General features: G+C 35.0%; 1 protein-coding gene across 3 annotated transcripts; it reads left to right on the plus strand.

Moving 5' to 3' along the window:
- The first annotated feature begins 16,526 nt into the window (after nucleotides 1-16,526).
- Nucleotides 16,527-19,760, plus strand: LOC143911502 (uncharacterized). 3 transcript variants are annotated; one of them, XM_077430392.1, is made up of 3 exons: nucleotides 16,527-17,587; nucleotides 17,736-19,408; nucleotides 19,501-19,760. In XM_077430392.1, exon 2 carries the CDS (start codon nucleotides 17,785-17,787, stop codon nucleotides 18,466-18,468), a length of 684 nt encoding a protein of 227 aa, XP_077286518.1. In that variant the 5' UTR covers nucleotides 16,527-17,587; nucleotides 17,736-17,784; the 3' UTR covers nucleotides 18,469-19,408; nucleotides 19,501-19,760. The 3 variants fall into 3 exon arrangements, with proteins under 3 accessions (XP_077286518.1, XP_077286516.1, XP_077286517.1); XM_077430390.1 differs by having other exon boundaries at nucleotides 16,527-17,580; nucleotides 17,727-19,430; nucleotides 19,525-19,759; XM_077430391.1 differs by having other exon boundaries at nucleotides 16,639-17,587; nucleotides 17,736-19,430; nucleotides 19,525-19,759.
- Nucleotides 19,761-23,086: the final 3,326 nt, after the last annotated feature.

Below are 23,086 nucleotides of genomic sequence, written 5' to 3' on the forward strand. Positions count from 1 at the left end.
GTTATGTACAAACAGGAAGTTGGTGGTGACCCGAACGATAATATGATGAAATTTTAATACGAACCGGGACACATGGGGTTGCTTTGAGCGTTGCGCAAAACCGGACGCCATGAGTTAACCTGTCTCAATTTAATATTCATCGATTCCACAGCGCGTCGTACGTTGCATAAAACAAACACAAATACACCCCTATTCCTACACACACCCGCACAGATCTTCATTCTCTGGAAAGACAATCCTATGTTCGATTTAGAGCGTCTTTGAACACCACCAACACAAGACTATTTAAACAGTAGATACAATGCTTCATTCCCATGTGTAAATTGTATGCTCTGTGCAGCACTGTTGATTCGTACTCGACGTATCGTAAAATACATAATAGTATATCATATTCGTAATATATTTGTATAGTCTATTAATATATTATATTGACATGTCTCTAGTTATTGCAAACAAATACAATTTGCTTCATTCATTTAAATGCATATGTCTCATTGAAATAGATTTGAGGGTATATCCAAAGCTCGAGGAACAGTGGTAAACTACAACAAAGGCAGTGAAAATAAAAGTATATTGTGTATTGAAAGATTAAATGCAAAAATTAATACAAATAAAATACATTGAAGAAGGATCGGCGGTAGAAAAACTTAAAAAAATTTTAAACTCGTAACTGTATTTCAAACCTAATTTAAATTCATAAAATGTAGTTAAAATATATCGATTGGAAAACGGCAACACAAAATTACAAAAATCGATTAGTACCAAAGGAAAAACCTATGAACATTGTTGTTTTATCATAAATATAACAAAACCATGCCAATATCTGAACTACAGTATATGTATATGTACGTATGTACATATGTGCGACTTTTAATACTCGTATTTTTATTTTATCTGGCCAGTAGAGTGTTGCGCCAAATTTATTCGAATTCCTTGACATAATTTCACTTTTTCAGTGATGATTATGTCAAAGACATAATAAAGACATCACTGAAAAGTGCATTAGAAGGTTTTGTATTTATGCTTTGACCTAAAACAAATCAAATAGAATAATACTGTTGCGTATGGGTGGGTGGAGGATCCAAATAAAAGGCCAAAGTGGCTTCACATAATTTATTGGGTGATTAAGGAGATCCACGCACTACCAGTGCTCCTTCCAGAATGCCTTGGTATGGCCTAAGTACCTGCTTATAAAGGACAGATCGCTCAGTGCATCTTCCTCGTCACGTTTGTTTACCCATTCTTATAGTCACGTACCAGATATGCAGTCCCACGCTCAGTTCTGAGAAATCTAGCGGGAAGTGACTGAATGCCGTTACCGACCACTAAGTCTATTCGGGGGTCTCCATTGTTAGCCGACAGCACTTAAGTCTGGAGATAATCATCGAAAACCAATTGTAACGGCGGCTCCTTTTAGCATATGCTACAATACCATATCCTTTGGATCGACAGTTGTCCCCCTGGTCTTCCAGTGAGCGAGAAGGTGAGCACAGGTGACGAGGGAAACCGTTTTTTATCCACTTCCCAAGATCATCCCTAAACACCCTCAAAAGGGATCAAATTTCGCAGCAAGTCCACGTTCTTATTATTTTCACCACTCCCACATACATGTACGGTGAAACGTTCAACGATATCGAATTACAGGATTTGTTTGGATATGCGCGACGAAATCAAGTGGTTTTATTTGTTTGACCTCAGATCAAACACTCCCCGTATCCGTATAGCAAATACATTTTACGGTGGCCTTTACAAAATTGCATTGTTTTATGGTAAACTCATATTGTTTCTTCGTCTCGCATGTCACTTTTACGATGATAGACACGTTTCGGTCTTAATGCTAAACGTCAATCGTAAAAGATTTACGATCGGACCACCCCCAGCCCCCTCGCAATACAACCACTACGTCGGATAAAAAATGCACGTATCTATGTACATACATATATGTATATGTGATAATCTTTGTATCAAAAACCCTAAAAAAGTTTTGAGAGCGACATTAAATTGAACAAAAATCTTAATTCGGTTTTTGGTGGCTCATGTTTATTAAGTTTATAATCTGTCAGCCTTTTGGGTTTTCACAGATAAGAGAAGTACGAGAAAAAATCAATAGAATATTTGGAAAAACCAAATACCTTAAGCAAAACTGTTTATATGTAGATACTTTCTAGCACCTTATTTCTGTATCTGTTTTTACTCTCTTCCGGGAAGAAAATACTGTAGAAACATTTAAAAGCAAACTTTTCATTTTTGGTTTGAAGTGGATCTGTTTGTCGACTCTTCCCCAAATACAACCAATAAATAAAAGACCCATATTCATTTGTGTACATTGCAAATAGGTTTGTTAAATAGTATGCATACACTAAGTTTAATAAGTAAGTTTTTTAAATATTATAAGTAAAACCGCTATAAAATCTAGCATAAAATGTAAAAGACATAATTTAGCATTCATACGAAGACGTGTGATTTACAAACTTTATAAGCTTAAGCTATTTCGTTTTTTTTAAAGGCTAATAATTTAGAGAAAGAATTTGCAGCTTTTCTGACTTTTTTATTATTTATTATTTTTAATAGTGGGCGTAAAAATTACAGTAATTCAAAATTTTGTGTAAAAATTCTATAACATATTTATGCTTATTAAATTAAAGTACATACCTACTATACTAACGATACACCTTTTTAAAACACGATAGGTATACCTACAAGAACTTTCTTTTAGTGGACTACCACTTCGAGTCCAATTCCATTTTATTTTTGCCATATTATGTAGTTTTCTGTATTCCCAAACAACATACATATATACATATACCCAAATCATTCAAATCTATTGGTGCTCTCTGTGATTCCGTTGACCTTCAATCTGATTTTAGTGATATTTTTAATTGGTCAGTTGTAAATATGTTAGCTTCACCAGATCGCGAAACCAACTTAAATACTCTTACTATTTAAATAGCATTAAGCTAAATTTGGTTGCGAGTTTCAGTGATATTAAACATTAGCGGAAATGGGAATTATGGCAACGCTGTAATATGTTTTCCACAAGATTTTCCTTTTAAATACTTTTTGCGTTTTGACAGCTCAAAGATTTTAGCTGCTAAAAGTTTCATACGACATCTGGTAAGTCTATTCGAAGATAGCTTTTGACTATTAACACTTGGACTAAAATAGTTCGTGTATGAATAATCAAGTAAGTTCATGATCGAACCTATGTATGTGAACAATTGGACTGTAACATGTACATATGTACATAGGTACATTGTATATACATTTCATAGTCGCCGAATTTGTAATACCCAGAATACACTGCTCGTAATGCAGTGTATTCTGGGTAATATTTATACGATATTTAAAGTAAATGTAATTCTTATGGTGGGTGGAATAAAAGGGGGTGGAATGGGTAGTGTAAGGGTTGAACGTCACGCGAAACTTCGCACCTCTCCCGTGTGTCCATGAAAGCGTTTTCGCGCTTTATAATTCATGGGGAACAGATGAGGCTTAAGTGCGGGGCGTGGCGGAGCACCAACGGGTGGGGCTACGCCCCGGCCCCCGTGACGCAGATTCACCGCCACTCTATTCTCGTTCCCTTAAAATTCCGAGGCTACTGCGAAAAATGAGCCGGCTTAGAGGGATACCGTCGCGTCGTGCGCAATGGGTTAAAACTAATGACTATCGAATAATATTCAAATCAAATCAAAAGTATCAAATCAAAGCATCTGCGTTGTATCAGTATAAATACAATTGAATGTATTTACGATTTGTGAAGCTTGCACGTGTGCATATATGTACGTATGCGAAAAGCAATATGCTGGTCAAATTAGATGAAATAATATGACGCACCATTGTATCTGCCATATTATATTTGCTTGGATGGTCAGTGAACGGCCACATATTAATTATCCAAAATTGATTTTGAGCAAATCATATTTTAAATTAAAATAAATTTATTGCTGAATCCAGAAAGTTGTAAGATATTGTATTGTATACATATAAAATATATGTATGTATAATAACAGCTCGAATGAAATTATATATTAAAAAACGATGTTGAAACGTTTGAAGCTGCGTTCTTTTGAACGTACAATGTTAATAAATAACTAGTGTTGTACCCGATAAAATATTATCACATGGGTGTTGTAATATTAAGTTATTAAATAAATAAAAGAAATGTGTCGGTTTGATCCACACGCGGTGGAATGTTTTTCAAATACTTTTTAAATATAATTAATTTAATATTTATGTTTAATTGTTTAATATGAAAAAAGGTAAAAAAATACCTAGACGTAAAAAATATAAAACACCAATAGAAAAATCAATTAATTAAATACAATTTCAATAGATGGCGGTAAATTCTCTGCCAAGAAGAAATATTAAGAGTAAGCATATTTCACATGGCCTTGAGCATTCGTTATCATTTAATAATAAAAGTTGTGTCGGTCCTGAGATCGCTAATGCTTTTGCTATTTTTTTTAGCTCTGTATTTGATCAGAGATCACCATCCCTTGATGCTAATTTGACTTCCCAAATTGGTACTGATGGTGTCGGTATAGACATTCCGCGGATCTCACTTGGAGATGTTAGGATAGCAATTTTGAAGCTGGAGGGGTCTGTTGGGCCTGACGGTGTGCCCCCTGACGTATTAAAGGCATGCTGTAATTCGCTATTAGAGCCTCTTCAGTTTTTTTTAACCTTATTCTGGGTTCTGGTAATTATCCTGAAAAATGGAAATTATCTAGAGTCCATTCCCATTCATAAAAGTGGCTCTAAAAATGAGGTTGAAAATTACAGACCTATTGCTATCATTTCGGCTATTCCCAAAATTTTCGATAATATCCTTCACCGTTTGATTCTTTTGCAGTTCAAAAGATTGTTGTATCATGAGCAGCATGGTTTTTCACCATGTCGTCCCACTACCACTAATCTTGCCTGCTTTTCATATTATACCATGTCTAAAGTTGACGGTGGTCAACAAGTTGATGTAGCCTACTTTGATTTTCGTAAGGCCTTTGATCTTGTTAATAATGACGCTCTTATGATCAGATTAGCTGAAGTGGGCTTTTCTCCACGTCTTCTTAAGCTATTTGCTTCTTATCTTAGTGATAGGAAGCAATTTGTTAGATATGGTATTTATGAATCTCCTTCATTTTTTACGCGATCTGGTGTAACTCAGGGGTCCACCTTAGGCCCTTTATTATTTACTATAGTTATTAATAACTTCCCAGTAAAGTTCTACGCAATGCTTCATGTCTCTTGTTTGCAGACGACGTTAAATTTTTCTTTGCTGTTAAGGATGAGAGGCAAGCCTCTCTCCTTCAAGCGGATATTAACGCTGTTTTAGAGTTCAGTTCCAGTTTAGGGCTTGAACTGAATACTAGTAAATGTGCCATTATGAGTTATGGACGTGCGAATTCGCTCTATTGTCACGGATATTCCATTGGATCCGTATTGTTGAAGCGTGTGGAATCTATGGTCGACTTGGGTATCACTTTTGATCCTCAATTCACCTTTCACAACCACATCAAGACAGTCGCTGACGTTTCCTTTCGTCGACTTGGATTTGTCTTGAGACATGCTAGATTATTCTCCAACCCTTGGTCTTCTCGCTTGCTTTTCAACTCGCTTGTTAGAAGTAAGCTAGAGTATAATGCAATTGTGTGGAATCCGCATGAAGCAAATTACTCTATTATTATCGAAAAAGTGCAAAAAGAATTTCTTCGTTTTCTTTATAAGAAAGAGTATGGTTACTACCCATATCTCTATCCTACTCCTTTCCTTTTGGGCATGCTTGGGTATAATTCTCTTGAACTTCGGAGAAACTTCTCGTTAATTCGTTTCGCTCTCCAGCTATTGCGTGGTAATACGTCATGCCCGTTGTTGCTGGAACAGTTGGGACTTTATGTCCCTAATAATTATGTGCGTGGTAGACATCATCATTTGGTGGTTGTACCTGCTGCTCGCACAGTTCTTTTTCGAATGGCTCCTATTCCAAGAGCTATTCGACTTCTCAATGAAATCGTTGCTGCTGTCCCTGAATGTGATATTTTCCACCTTGGGGAGCGTAGATTATCGGATATTATTTTAACATATTTATCTGGTAACCTGCGCTCATCATTACTTTCTTAATTTGAATGTGATGTATGAGTGGAATCTTAATCTACTCTCTTCCATTTGGGCCTCGCTGTGATTTTATTTTTTATTCATATTTTGTTTTATTTTATTTTACTTTTTCTTTCTCCTTTGTACATTTTTATATACTATTTTAATTTTGTTCAGTGTAAACAAAGAATGGGATTTATGGATTTTATTTTTGATTTTTACACTTTTGTTATTTTTTTTTTCCTCTCTGAATGATGTATTATTTTCCTTTTGTTACTTTTTTTTTATTATTTTATTTTACCATGTTTTCTGCTTTTGCTTTTTTCCTTTATTTACAGTTTACTTGTTTTTATATCATGTTTTTATATATTTTTCAATTGTAGGCCATTGTGGCGCATTAGGTTCTTCTTGTAATGCCACAATGGTCCAAAACTATTAAATAAATAAATAAATAAATATTGGTATCAATTAGTATATATACATATTACATACATATATAGAAGTTTATTCCTTTGTTATTGTATTCGTATATACGTATTGGCAGTGGTTTAGCTGTGACGTACAATGTATGTCGAATCGAAATGATTATTATAGTACGGCGAGCGTTATCTCAGACAAACAGAGACACATATAGACAGAATAGCGATATTATATATGTATATATATATATATATATATATATATATATATATATATATATATATATATATATACATATGTTCCTAACAAATGCCCTGCACTCCGTTAAAGACGTTAGTGTTTTAAGTAAAGTAGATATAGGTAGCGATCACAGATTAGTCCGTGCCAAGATGGCCATTAATATAAATTGCGAACGTAGGAAATTAATAAAAGGATGCAGTAACTCTCCAGATTTCGCTCAACTAAGGTCTAGGAAAAAGGAATTCGAACTCGAACTTGGAAATCGATACGGGAAATTAAACCCAGAAGCAGACATCGAGGAATTGAACACTGTAATTAGTTCGGTTCTAACCTCAACAGGTAAGAAATTAGGTGGATTCAGGAAACAGATTAAATTAAGCAAAATTTCAGCGGAAACAAAAAACCTAATTAAGCATAAAAGGAATTTAGATAGGGATAATAATAAGCAAGAATACAATCTAGTAAATAAGGAAATTAAAAAGAGAATAGTCAGGGATGTCAGGGATTTTAACACCAAGCTAATAGAAAATACCATTAAGAATAACCGTAGCCTGAAAAAGTGCAAACAGGATCTTTTCTTAGGCAAAAACCAAATGATCGCAATCAGATCAGAGAGCGGAGTAATAATTAGGAATAGAGAAGAAATCATAGACAGAGTTTACACGTTCTATGCAAAACTATACGAGAACGACAACGGCCAATTCCCCGCTCTGGAATCGACACACGGCCAAAGGGTTCCTGCAGTATTGCCTAGCGAAGTAGAGGCCGCGCTAAAAACTGCAAAGAACGGTAAAACCCCAGGGGAAGATAATATTCCCATTGACTTACTAAAATGTGGCGGCCCCCCCCTAATTAATATCTTAGCTAGGCTTTTCAGCAAATGCATCCAGAACCAAGTTATACCAGAAGGATGGAATAACGCAACTATCATTTTAATACACAAAAAAGGCGACAAAAGCGATATCAAGAACTACCGACCCATTAGTCTACTTTCAGCGGTCTACAAGCTCTTCACGAAGGTTATTACAGAAAGGCTGAAGAATATCCTCGACGAGAACCAACCTATAGAGCAGGCAGGGTTTAGGGCAAATTTCAGCACAATGGACCACCTCCAAGTAGTTGGCGAACTAATCGAGCGCGCCAACGAATATCAACGGCCATTGTGCCTAGGTTTCGTCGATTATGAGAAAGCCTTCGATACAGTTAGTCATAATGCAGTACTTAACGCTCTAAAAACACAGGGAGTGCCGGAACCCTATGTGGGACTGTTAGCTGCAATATATAAGAATGCCACAGCTTCGGTTAAAATTTTTTCAGGTACAGATAGATTTAGCATAGGAAAAGGAGTAAGACAAGGAGATACAATCTCGCCCAAGTTATTCAATGCGGTGCTTGAGGGAGTTTTCAGGAAATTGGATTGGGATACAGCCGGAGTAAGCATCAATGGTCGCTTTTTGAGTCACCTTCGGTTCGCAGACGATATAGTTTTAGTAGCTCGTGATTCAGCTGACCTACTTATCAGACTAACACAGCTGGACAGGGAAAGTAGAAAAGTAGGATTAAAAATTAACGTAGATAAGACTAAACTAATGTTCAATAGTTATTGCATGCCTGATAGCATCCCCTTAGATGATAAACCAGTAGAAGTAGTAAATAATTATTTATATTTAGGTCAAATAATTGACATGTCTGGTAGTAAAAATGAAGAGATAAAGAGACGTATGAAATTAGGGTGGAGTGCATTTGGACGGATGAATGCTGTTTTTAAATCAAAAATGCCACTCTGCCTGAAGAAAAGGATCTTTGATCAATGCGTTTTGCCAGTGATGACGTATGGATGTGAAACTTGGACACTGAACGCCAAGATGCAAAATAAAATCCAATGCACTCAAAGAAGTATGGAACGCTGTATGCTTGGCATAACGAGGAAAGACAGGAAGCGGAACACGTGGGTGAGAAATATGACAAGGGTAGTGGACATAGTGGATAGAGTGAAGAGATTGAAATGGCAATGGGCGGGTCACGTAGCTAGGAGGATGGACGAAAGGTGGACAAAAGAAGTGCTTGAATGGTACCCGAGAGAAGGCAAAAGAGTAAAAGGAAGACCGCAAGGAAGATGGGTGAACGAAATTAGGAAAATGTGCGGAATGAGATGGATGAGTGTTGCGCAAAACAGAGACGAGTGGAAGCGTGTTGGAGAGGCCTTCATCCAGCAGTGGATGGCGAATGGCTGTAAATGATGATGATGATATACATATTTATATATATATGATATGATAACTTATGTAATTTATTTAAAAAAATTATCGTTCAATGTTTTGAGTTCACAGATGCCCGAAAAATCTAATAAATTGAAGTGAATTTAACAAACAATACACAATTTAGTATTCAAGCTTAAAAATTATTTAGAGCAAGTTGATGTTCTACTTATGTTTTCTTTTTTCTAAAAAATTAAAAAGAATTTTTCTTTATGTTGTATAAATAAATACATATAACAATACAAATACGTTTCACTGAATCTTAAAACATTAACTGTGATGTTTTAAAGGTCACGTCGCGTTGACAGTACAATAAATACATACAATCGTAAGAAATTTGAATTTTCTAACATTGTGTATTATTTATGTTAACAAAATCATCACTAACCCTCATAGTATTGTACGAAGGGTGTTTATCCAGTTATCACCATGCCATCAAATATGAACGTACCACTGAGGTGGACGTACGCCGCAAAGGGTTAACTCGTTGAATTGTTAATCGTGTGTGACAGACACCTGCCACAGGCGAGCCGATGACGGACAGACCCAAAGGGTTAACAAGTTAAGCAGGTCAGACTGAACTTGTATATTCATATGCAGAATAGTGAACAATACAAGAGCAACAGTGCTTGATTTCAAAGGCTTTCTTTGATATTATTGTAAGCAGAAGAAACTAATAAGAATTACAATTACTACCTATGTACATACATACATGTATGTATATTATACTAGTAATTGTGATTCGTTTCCAATTCCATTATTTTTGAAAATTATATATTTCTTTAAAATTATAATATATATACAATCTGCTTTAGATCGTTAAAGAGCCGTTAGTTAAAATATTACGCATTAAATATACATATTATGAACATTACTTTTGAGAAAGTGTTATCCCCTGGTTTTCTAAATATTGTTCAGTAAAGTCAATAAGCTCTCACCAGTTAAAAATACCATATGTATATACAAATGGATATTTCAAAAACACATTCAAATTTTATGTTTCATTAAAAAAATAAAATAAAATAGGTGAGGGGCGCCTTCGGCGCCCCTCACAACCCATTTTCCATAGCCTCGCCACGGCACTGATTGTAAACATAATTTATAAACCTACAAATCATTTCAAAATAATAAAAAAACACATAATTATATAGAAAAGGAGCAAAATTTTAATCCTCTGCGGAAAAACCCCCAGTTGTTATATCTCTATTGAAAGCGACTGGGAAATTTTAAGTGGGTTTTCCCCCGTAAATATCGAAATATAATGCTTTCTAGTTTCTAAGATTCTGTCTAAGTTTCATACGATGAAAGTGTTATATATTTTAATTATATTAACACACATAAAATACAATTAACTGATAATTTATCCAATTTTAAAGTCCTTTTAAGTATAAGCAGAGAAACTCTTTACTCCACATGTATACATGTATATACATACATACATACATATGTACATAAAATCAAGAAAAAAATGTACTCAGACATAAACATATATACATATGTACATGCTCTATATCAGTCGTCTCCAAACTCAATAAGGATGTGTACATTCAGAAATTGAAATGGTCTGGTGAGTTACTTATACATATTCCTTCTTTATATTTTTTTATCACCGTCCTTTATCGTACCATAGATAATATTATTAGATTATTTAAAATAAATTAGGACATCGGACTTACAATAAAACATATCGCTCCAAACGACTCCTACCGGCTAGCTCGCGAGCGACCGTTTGGTGACTACTGCTCTATATGGAGTACTCCTACAATTAATTCATCATGGAAAGATTACCAGGAAAATATTAAGAAAATAGCTAAGGCTAGAGTGAATTCCTTAGTAGAACTCTTTAGGTTTTATTTTTTGGAAATGAAAATATTTTTTATTGTGAGGAGTTATTGTTTTACAACGGTTCATTATACGCATAATACATTGGAATGGACGATAGTTTCATTTATTCAATACGGTCATTAAATTAATTTTGAATTTTTAGCACAAATTGTGACACAATACTTCGGACTCATAGTAGATCAACAAGCCAACTAGCTAATATTGTTACAAAGCATCATTCTTTGTCTATTCAACGATGCAACTATAATTGCCTTGCAACAGATTTATAACGATACTAGCTGATCCCGGCATGCGTTGCAATGCCACAATAACGCATGCAATTCCCGTTCCAGTTCCCATTCCCGTTCTCGTTCCCGTTCCCGTTCCAGTTCCCGTTCCCGTTCCCATTCCCGTTCCCATTCTCGTTCCCGTTCCCATTTGTAGGAAAAACGTAGGCACATTTGAAATTATTCAATTATTTGTTTATTTTAAATTATTGTTTATGAAATTATTGCGCTGCAATGCCAATCATTACCGTTTTTCCCGTTTCTGTTCCCGTTTTTGGCCGATTTCACAGTAAGCTTCCCGTACATGCATACAATAAATCCTGAAATTTCCATCGTTCCATCGTACAATAACGCATGCAATTCCCGTTTCGATAAGTTTGTTTCAGTTTCAAATTAATACTTAATAATCAAATTAAATTATATTAAAGTATAGGAACGCATACGTGACAGACAGACAAACATTGATTTTTATGGGTCTACTTCACGGGCCGGAATGTGAAATTACCGAAAACACAAATATCGGAAGGCATTCTGCGCGCGCACATTAATACGGGAAGAAAAACCTGTTCCTCTTGTTCCTGTTGTATCCTGCTCGCGTAAATTAAGTGATTATGTATGTATATTTTTTTTGATCTTTCGACTTAAGATCTTTCGATTTTCTATCTTTGCCTTCCGATATTTGCGTTTTCGGTAATTTCACATTCCGGCCCGTCACGGAGACCGGATTTTTATATATATGTATATGTAGGATTGTTATGAGTGGTACGTAATGTAAGGTTGGTATGAATGGTTCGTAATTTATTTGTACGTTGGCATGCGGGCATGCAAGTTGGTGACCAACGTACACATTTCATTAACTCCACACTGGCGCTTCACACTTTCACGTCGATAACATTTTTTTTCACAGTAATCTTCCCGGACATGCATACAATAAATCCTGAAAGTTCCATCGTAATCGGTTCAGTGGTTTATGAACCTATTCGAGACAGACAGACAGACAGACAAACATTAAATTTTATATATTAACGATATTAAAGGTGACATTTTTTTCCTGTCGCGGCTTCCGCTAATATATTACACCGTCACAAATAAACATAGGCCTATGCCAAAATGTAAGCAGCTCTTGTACCAGATATTGAATTTCCGTTTTCATTATTATATTACACATACTCGTACAATGTATAGTTATGGGAATATTTTCGTGTATATTTTAATTTTGTATCGGGAGTGTCGGGGTGTCTTCATTTGAGCGCACATAATTCCGGTCGCTTTTTAAGCGCCGAGTGTCCCATTGTCTGGCGATTAAATTAAGCACTCACGGGCGCCGCTTCACGCTCCCATTAATTCCCAGTTTCGGCGAGGCGCCATCGTCTCTTAGCAGGCGCCATTTGCGCCCGTCATTGTTTCACCAGGTGGGAGAGAGGGATCGTGGGGAGGGGTTCGAGGGGTTTTGGTGACAATTCAAAGAAGTCGACGACGCGACCGTTCGACTTCGGAATTAAATCCCGACTCGCCGACTCGGAAGGGACCGAGGAAGTGGAGCCGGCGACCAAGCCCGCTTGCTGCTTGCTGTTTTAAAATACCCCAGCTACAGAGCCACTTTACCTTATACGGGAACGTCATCGGAACCAGTCGCTCCCAAACTTCGACGTCTGAAATCGATTGCCTTCTATTTTTATCGAAAATTATGGGAGTCGTTACAAAACACGACCGTGACTCCGATATTTTTCCACAATTCCACCCCAACTCTAATTTCGATTAAATAAAATTAACGAAATAAATTTTTGAATACCTCTGAAGAAAGTACTAATACATAGCTACAGTGCTCAATATATTTGTGTATTGATAAACTGCAGAAGGTGCAGAATAGAGCAATGCGTGCAATTTTAAATGTGAGGAAACGTAAGAATATTAGAAGTATATTAGATGAATTTAAATGGTTGGATATTAGAAATAGTCTTAAATTGAGCACTTTAAAATTTGTTTATAAGCTAGACAAGAATCTATTACCCAAATATTTTAATAATCATATAGTTTGGAATAGAGATATACATAATTATAAAACTAGAAATAGGAATAAATTAATTGTATGTAGGTAGAGTTAAGAAAGCAAAAACTGCAGGAGGTGTTTTCCACATAGGTGTTCAAATATATGTATGTACAATGACCTTCCTGAGATCATTAGAGGTGCTAGTAACATTGGTGCTTTCTTGAAGGGTGTTAATGCATACCTCTGTGGAAAATATATGTATACGTAAGCTTAATAAAATGTTATGTTGAATTTTTTTATATTATTTTAGGTTTACTGGTTATAGTTTTGTTAACGATGTTATATTAAAGTTGTTAGTTTAAGTTTGAAATTGTTAATTGTGAAATTGTGAAATAATTCATTGGCAATTTGCTATTTAATAAATAAATAAATAGTGCCACTTGTACAGTGGGCTGTTGGAAATCATTACAATTTGATCGATCAATGTTTATAAATGAATACAGACATCAAACTAGGTCTTAGCTCAATTTATTTTGCCAGTGTGATGTATGGAAATGAAACTTGGATATTGAACGCCAAGATGCAACACAAAGTCCAATGCATTAAAAAAAGTAACGGAAAGCTGTATGTTCTACATACAGAGATGAGGTAGGAAACGAAATACTTGGGTGATGAGTATGACAAGGGCTGTGGATATAGTGAAGAAAGTGAAGCGATTGAAACGGATATGGGTGATGGAAATGGAAAATGGGACAGAAGTGCCCGAGAGATGTAAAAGGGTGAAAGGAGGTCCGTAAGGAAGATGGGTAGACAAAATTAGGAAAATGTGTGGGGATAGATGGATGAGAGTTTTGGAGAGGCCTTCATCCAACTGTGAATGGTGAATGGCTTTAAAAGTTGATCACGAAATGAAACTAATAAAATGTAAGTATTTGGTGCAACGGAATTTTCAAATTTTAGCCTTTAATATTTAATTTGACCTAAGCATGAGAAAAAAGCAAAAATAAAAAAACTGTGCTTCAAATCTGCATATGTGTTTATATTATTGTAATGTATGTATATATTGCGTATTGATAAAACCAATCATCAAAAAAGTCACAACTCCACAGACAGCCCTGATCTGGATCAAATTTTATCAGCTGTTTAGCAATATACATACATACATACATATGTATGTATATGTACATAATATTCTATAAAAATTTGAGCTTCCTTTCCACTGAAAAATTATTTACAAAAATCAGCAAGAGTTGTATTCATGAAATCTGCTTCCTTGGATACCATATCAATGAAAAAACATTATGCATATTATTTTTATATGATATTAAATATAGATACATACGGTTGTAGGTATATATGTACATATGATTTTATCAAACAACAAAACAAAACTGAAATTGTATCAAACCATGTGATATAAAAGCATTTTTCCACGGTTTTAATCCAATAATCGTACTCTCACGTTATATATGTACATATTTTCGTATATACAATATGTTACTTGTGTATAAATTTTTCCTCGGCATTGCGGATGAAAGATAAGGAATTTAATGTATGTAAATCTGAATTTATTGCTTTGTATGATAGATATTACTTTTGAACACTATTGAAAATTGGAATCACTAAATTTTATCATATGCTCCAAATAAATGTAAATAATAAATGAAAACTGGTAGTTATAAAACATACTACATACATACATAGTGCTTATCATACATGTACCTACATATATTTTTTGATATTTACAATGATGAAGATTGTGTATTGTGTATTTGAATTCAACTGCTTGAATGGGTAACAACAGTCCATATATGCATGATATTGAAATTATCGATTTGGAAATTAATTGTGAGTTCTACATATGTATAGTAGCACATTGAATTTAATTATATTATATTTGATATGTGGATACAAAGCCAGATTAAATACATATTATGTATTATCAGATTATGAATAAAATTTACAGAATTTATGTTTCGTCTGATTAATAAATCGCACATAAATTTAAATTAGTCCCTGCGCGTAATATTGTATAATTATTAAGTGTAAATATACATACATATAATACGTGAAATTGTATTTTTAGTAATATTACAACGTCAAACAATACGACATGCAAATATGGAAGTTTTAATTAATTTCACATCATATTATAATGTACCACACTGTAGAATTAATTAATAGCTATTTATGATATATGTATATATACATATAATATAAGGAAAAATTAGATAAAGCGTGAAATTAGGTATGTTTAAGTACATACTTTTGAAGTGGCTTTAAATATGTAAATGTGTGACTTGGACGATGAACTTGTAAGAAAGCAAGAAAACTCGCAAGATAAACAAAATCTGACAATGGCGTTGATAATACAACTTTTAAGTTTTCTACTTGAAATATAACCTCATGTAAACATTAATTACAATGAATTCGTGTACATATGTAAACATTTATGTATGCATGTATATATGTATAAGGAGAGTCGGAATACAGTATACCTATTGAGGATTTCCTTTTTTTTCTTAAATGTGTTTACCTTTTTACGTCTTTTTCCTCCTCCTACACCCCCAAGACCCACGTACAAATATACAATATCTGCGGTCGTAAAAGCAAGTAATGTATCGAAAAATAATTTGAATTCGGCTTCTTTTGAAGATTACCAACGCGGGGCGAAATTGAGTTTCAAAGAAAATTTAATTAACCTCCCCGCTCCCGTATACAAGAGATTGGGCCTTAGCCAGCGTAATCGAATTTGAACAGGGTTTCCTCCCCGCGGGAGGACGGTATCGATAATTTAAATCACCGGGTCAACGATTTAAAAGCTCCTCGGCGAAAAAAAAAACATGCACACGCGTCGACGATTGCGTTTCAAGAAGTCGATTCTTCAAAATCAAGGGGTAGTTAAGTTGGCGAGAGAGCGGGGGAGGTTAACCTGTTAAGCGCCAACTCCTACGACGCGATAAAATCGTATATTTTAACGATCGCTTAAATTGCATTTTCCCCTCCAGCTCGACGCGGAAGCGGAGAAAATGCCATATATCAAACTCACTTTGTAAACATTAAACACTAAAGATAAATATCATAGATACGCCTTTACGCGTGCACGTACTCCAAATGGATTACTGCGAATTTTGTAAGCTAAAAAATCAAATGAAATTTAATCTTCGAATTTATATGAACATATGTATATTTATAATTCTGAAGTACAGATTCATCGCTATTGAGTAATAAAATACTACAAAATTTCAGTCTATTTTGAACGATGTAAAATCAAAGTTATAAATGTATAAATAAGTCACGGTGTATTGTTTCGTTTTTCATTTTATGACTACATACATGTAGAATTGATTTTTAAACGAGCCGAGATAGAGTGTGTGTGGTATGCCTGGGAAAGACCGGATGCGTGTTGTTATGGTCACTTGTTGGAGGACAAGCCCGAAGAGCGTGTACAATAAATAGTTCTGACTTAATCTGCGCGTTTCACTTGGAATCCTTCACATCCGGATCCTATATTTGGGGGCTTCGTCCGGGATGCCTGAAGACATTTCGAGTGACAGCCAGAAGCGGTCAGACGACGACGCGGAGTTTTGACAGTTGAGGTTAGGACGCGCGCGCGATGACGAGAATGCGGAAGCCCGTGACGTCGGTGACGTCACGTCAGCGAACACGCCACACGACGATGATGATATCCAAGACGATAGCGTCAGTTTTACGTCGGCTAACTGTCGTGGAGATGCAGAGGTTCGCGGACTTAGACGAAGATGATGACGACGACGATGAAGAGGAAGAAGAAGACGAAGTGCCATATTTTGACAGAGACAAATTCGAGACTTACGCGCCACGGTTTAAGGGGATTGGCGGTGTGCCAATCAGCCGGTGGATTGAGCACATGGAAGAATTTGCGAAGTTCTTCCACTGGACGCCCCTGGAGCAACTGGTCTACGGGAGAATATATTGCGTAGGAACAGCGAGAATGTTCCTGGATTCAGAAGGGATAATTATATCATGGACTATCCTTAAGCAGAAGCTGATAGAAGAGTTCCAGTGGGATGACGAAGAGCTCGTCTTTGAAGAACGAGAAATGCTTGCTCAAGCAGAGCCCATTGACTCCGATTCAAGTGGGGCCGGTGAAACACCAGACGACGAACCCAGGGTGACGGGGCCCGTGAGAAACCGTGAAAACCGAGAAAGACTGAGTTCACGATGCTACAATTGTGGTGGACGTGGTCATTTAGCAGCCGACTGTAGGTTTAAGACGAGAGGAACTCGTTGTTTCAATTGTAACGAGTTTGGGCACATATCAGCTCAATGTAACAGCACCAAAACAAAGACTGTCTTGACAATACAAGAAGAAATAAGAGAACCAGTCAGTATTCCAATACAAGAAGAAATAAGAGAACCAGTCAGTATTCTAACACAAGAGGACGAGGCGAACATGGCTGATGGAGATGTAAACATGGCCGATGTAAGTGTGAACAGTGATGGTTTGCACAGAAAAAGACCTTTGCAGCAACGGGCTTCACGAGAGATGACTGCTCAAAGAGAACTCATTGTTTCCAATAATGAAGAGGACGATGCGAACATGGCTGATGGAGATGTAAACATGGCTGATGTAAGTGTGAACAGTGATGGTTTGCACAGAAAAAGACCTTTGCAGCAACGGGCTTCACGAGAGATGTCTGCTCAAAGAGAACTCATTGTTTCCAATAATGAAGAGGACGATGCGAACATGGCTGATGGAGATGTAAACATGGCTGATGTAAGTGTGAACAGTGATGGTTTGCACAGAAAAAGACCTTTGCAGCAACGGGCTTCACGAGAGATGTCTGCTCAAAAACTCATTGTTTCCAATGATGAAGAGGACGATGCGAACATGGCTGATGGAGGTGTGAACCTGGCTGATGGAAGTATGGACGGTGATGGTTTGCAAAGAGGAAGACTTTGGGACTACGGAGACATACCGTCTTCAAATACAGATCAACCACCCGATGATCAATTTAGAAAAGGATCTAAGGATTATAGTCATTTGAAGAATTCTGAAGATGAGAATAAAGAAGAGGAGAAACATAAAGACAAAGAGAAAGATATGGCTAAATCACAAGAAGGATTAAGAGACCCAGTCAAAATTTCAACACCGAAGGACACTGTATTCACTTTCAAGCTTGGTCGTAGTCGGATTGATGTTAATTCAATGGAAAAGAAAATGGAACCATGGATTGAGAAAAGACTTACTGGATGTATCAGTGAGCCAGAACCAATATGTGTTGACTTCATTTATGGTAAATTACTAGCAGAAAATCTGTGGGGTGACGGCAGATTCATCGGATGCTCAAGGAGAATCGCCGAGGGCATTGGATAGAATTTAAGTTGCACCGATGGAAGTGAAGTGTGCGTTTGTGAATTAGAGAATAAGTGAAATGCCTGGAGGGTTTTTAGTTAAGCCTTACTTGTAATTTGATGATTGAAAAGTGTAATGTTTTATTGCTTATTCTAGTATTTTTGGGAAGTGCTTTGTATATTGAATCATGTTTTAATTTGGTTACATGCTTAGAAGAATATAAGATAACTGTATTGAAATGTAATTCTAGTAATGTTTTAAAATGTGATTGTTTCCGATGTAAAGATTTAACCTGTCATTGTAAAGGTATTGATTTTAATGTTTTATTGCTAATTCTAGTAATGTTTTGAAATGTGATTGTTTCCGATGTAAAGATTTAACCTGTCATAGTAAAGGTATTGATTTTAATGTTTATTGCTAATTCTAGTAATGTTTTAAAATGTGATTGTTTCCGATGTAAAGATTTAACCTGTCATTGTAAAGGTATTGATTTTAATGTTTTATTGCTAATTCTAGTAATGTTTTGAAATGTGATTGTTTCCGATGTAAAGATTTAACTTTTGTCATTGTAAAGGTATTGATTTTAATGTTTTGTATTGCTTGTAATAACTTTAAATTGTAATTGTGATACCTTTCTGTTTTGTATTGCTTGACATAATTTTAAATTGTAATTGTGATGATTGTGATGTGTAACTTTATTGAAGATTGAATTGTGTTGAAATGTAAAAATTGATTTGTAGTGAAATGTGTAACGATTAATTTGTTATAATTGTAATTGTTATGTAAATTGTAAAATGATTGATGTATAAGTGTATTGAAATGTAGTTGTGATGATGATTGTAATTGTGATTTAAATTGTAATTGTGACAATTGAAAGCATGTTTAGAAGAATATAAGATGATTTTATGGAATGGAAGATTAAACATTGTTGAGGATGATAGAGGAAATGTTTTAAAAGAATGTAAGATGATACATTGTATAGAGTGGAAAATGAAATGTAAAAGAATGTGAGATGAAACATTGTTGAGGATGATAGAGGAAATGTTTTAAAAGAATGTAAGATGATACATTGTATAGAGTAGAAGATGAAATGTAAAAGAATGTGAGATGAAATGCTGTAAAAATATAAAAGACGAAGAATGTCATCCGAGGGCGAATGACAGTCAGGAATGACCGAATGTAGAATTGATTTTTAAACGAGCCGAGATAGAGTGTGTGTGGTATGCCTGGGAAAGACCGGATGCGTGTTGTTATGGTCACTTGTTGGAGAACAAGCCCGAAGCATGTGTTAATAAATACATAGTTCTGACTTAATCTGCGTTTCACTTGGAATCCTTCACATCCGGATCCTATATACATATGACTTTACATACAGTTGCATGTAAAATAATATTTCTGTAGGCTAGATTTCATGTAGGCTACATATGTACATATGTATGTATGTACCTTATAGCAGGGGAAGCTCGTAACAGGCGGAGTACAAAAAGGCGAAAACCCCCCCCCCCCCACCCCTACATTTGTTTTTTCAAAAAAATTAACTTTACTTTTAGTAACATTGTATGCAAGGAAAACGATTTTTTTTATCTAATTCGTTTAAATAGCAATTCAAAATATATCACAATAAAAATGAAATAATTGACACATTGTGATTGAAAATTTAAGCATACCTTTCAAAATAATGTTAAAATGTCGAAAAACATTGACGGTGTCGTGTATTTTTCATCTGCTTCAACCATAGATGGGACTCTACATACGGTACCACTTGCAAGTGACAGAGTAGTAGGTAAACTGAAGCTGGCGACAACGGGACCACGGCAAATAAGCGACTGCCCGAACTAAATTACGGTTAAAACTAAAAGCGACTGCCCGAACTAAAGCGGTTCTTCTCACCGCGTGGTAAGCGGGATAAAGAAACACTTGTTGTCTCCTGACGAGTCACTAGCAATATACAAAATTTCTTTTCTTTTTTTGGTTTGGAGAAATGACGAAAAGACGAGCCACCCCTCTATTCATACTTTTGATTGTATGTTTTTCCCGTTGGAAATTTCAATGGATGGATTTGAAAATAATTGACCCGGAATTAAAGGAAAACATAATTTGAAAATAATGTAAGAACTTTTGTACACATGTATTTATTATATGTACATAGAAGTTACCAATGAGCTTTTTATATGTTATATAAAAAAAAACATTATTCACGTAAAGATACAATGTAGGATGTACATATGTACATATATCTCTTCCGTAATGAAAGGAATGATGATATGTGTATTTGATTAAAGCATTAACTAATCAGATGCTACTTTTTTAAACCCAAAATTAGAATTATGGACATACATACATACATATAACTAATTACGTCAATACTGAAATAAAGTGAAAATAACGCAAAACTATCGATTTAAAATTGATTAGCGGCAACAACTATGTACATAATTAATTCAAACGCGTGAAAATTTCGTGTTGTGCAAGTTGTTTCGCAGTTAAATCGCTACCAACGGAGCTTAGGGTGAATTTAATACATTCAACGGCACGAGTCACCCCTTCTTCATTAAAATATTAATAGGTGCAAAGATTTAGAGGCACAGGAGTGAGCCCTCTCGGAGAGAGTCCGCGGGGAAGAGTCGAGGTGAAATTGGCGAAATTTCACCATCGGCTCGTCGTATAGTGTCTGAAGATGGGAGGGTTGGGGAATGGGCCGCGAGCTGTGGGACGCACTGTAGCGAGCAAAATAATAGCGTGAATTATTACTCCTTTGGCGGCGTGGAATAATATTAAAGACAATGAATGTAAAGTGTAATTTCGCCGGTGTCGGCATTCAAAAGTGAGATGGGGTACGTGGTAAAGCACGTAGCCCAAACGCCAAAAGCCCTGGGTAGGTACTCAACGGTCCTTTCAAATTATTAGATCACTCGGCTCTTGAAATCGCTACAGCGGGGAAAGAACGATTTTAGATAAACTATGTACATACATATACACTCTTATAATCCAGTTATATAATAGCATTTTTATATTGATTTTTACGATTAATTAAATGATCAGGAGTAAATAATACATTTTATTCTATCAAACTAATTAGGTATTATGCTTAAAGGAATAAATGTGTATAAATCATGTATATTATAAATAAATTGCGGTATTTTAGTATGTATTATATTACAAATGTTTTGATGCTGTTAAATTGCTCAGACTGAAATAATATTTTAATTAAAATAAATTGTACTTACTAAGTCTCAACAATTCATTATAATAATATTTAAGAGAAAGTCATAGAATATCTTAACAAAAAAATTAAATTCAAGCTAACCAAATTTTCCGTCCTTTATGAAACAATAACAAATTACATTATTTTATAATTTTGGGACGTGTAATTGAATTTTAATTAACCAGTATGAAAATACAGCAAAATTTAGTAAGATTAATTAACTACTCCACATTAATACATGTATCATGACATATAAGGGCTAGTCAGATTGTGTTTTTTAAAAATATTCTATATTTTTCTCTTCAATTACAACGTAAATCTGTTCTAAGAATAATTGATAATATTGAAATAATTACATATAACTGTCTTTTGAATATATGTCTGATGGAATGGCGGTATCGGATTTGAGAAATTACTATAAATTATTATTATTTATTAATTATCATTACATATGTACGTATATATCTATATACGAGGGTTGAGAAGTATGAAAAAGGTGGTTGATGCATATAATGGCGAATGTAAAGAGATTTACATAAATGGCAATATAGCTAGAAGAACGGATGACATATAGACGTCAGAAGTGGTCGAATGGTACCGGAGAGAATGTAAATATATGCCACAAGGAAGATGAGTGGATGACATTAGAAATTGATGAGATGGATGAGAGTTGTCAAAATCAGAGACGAATGGAGTGGGTTGGAGAGGTCTTCATCCAGCAGTGAGTGGCGAATGGCTGTAAATGATGATGATGATATATACATATGTATGTACATACATATACTTCCAATACATATTAAGAAAATCAGTGGCGACAGTATTGCAACACACTCATTCAGTCACACATATAATTAAAATTACTAGATTAATTTGCATTTTCCAAGTGTAATAAAAAAGGAAATCAAACACGATTGATCGCTTATTACCAAATTAATATAAATTTGCATATTTTATCATTATTGTTTTGAAAAATGTTGAAATAGAACTCCCTTTATAAAATAAATTCAATCATTCAATATGCTTTGACCAATTTCATTTGAATTTGTTATATTACATACTAGTGGTTTTACCCGGCTTTACTCAGCATCTGTAATATAAACCGCTTAAACACGGTTAATCTAATAGTAAACATTCATTTGTTTTAATAGTAACTTTGATTTGTTTTCGATGCTCCCAACCAAACCTTATATATGTAGTTACATACAAAGTCTCTTTCGAAATTATATATTATAAACCAGAATTAATCAAACCAATACAATAAAGCCACATATAAATTGATGCATTTCCCAAAATAAAATTATTTCACTCACCCAAATGCTTTGGATGTGTGTCAATTTCAGGCTGTATTTCGTGTCTCATGTTGAAAATTCACTTCAGAACCACGTACAAACTTCATCATAAAGCCAGTCTGGAAATAACGTCTCATTAATTAAT

This window comes from Arctopsyche grandis, chromosome 5, assembly GCF_051622035.1.
Source record: "Arctopsyche grandis isolate Sample6627 chromosome 5, ASM5162203v2, whole genome shotgun sequence".
Lineage (NCBI taxonomy): Eukaryota > Metazoa > Arthropoda > Insecta > Trichoptera > Hydropsychidae > Arctopsyche > Arctopsyche grandis.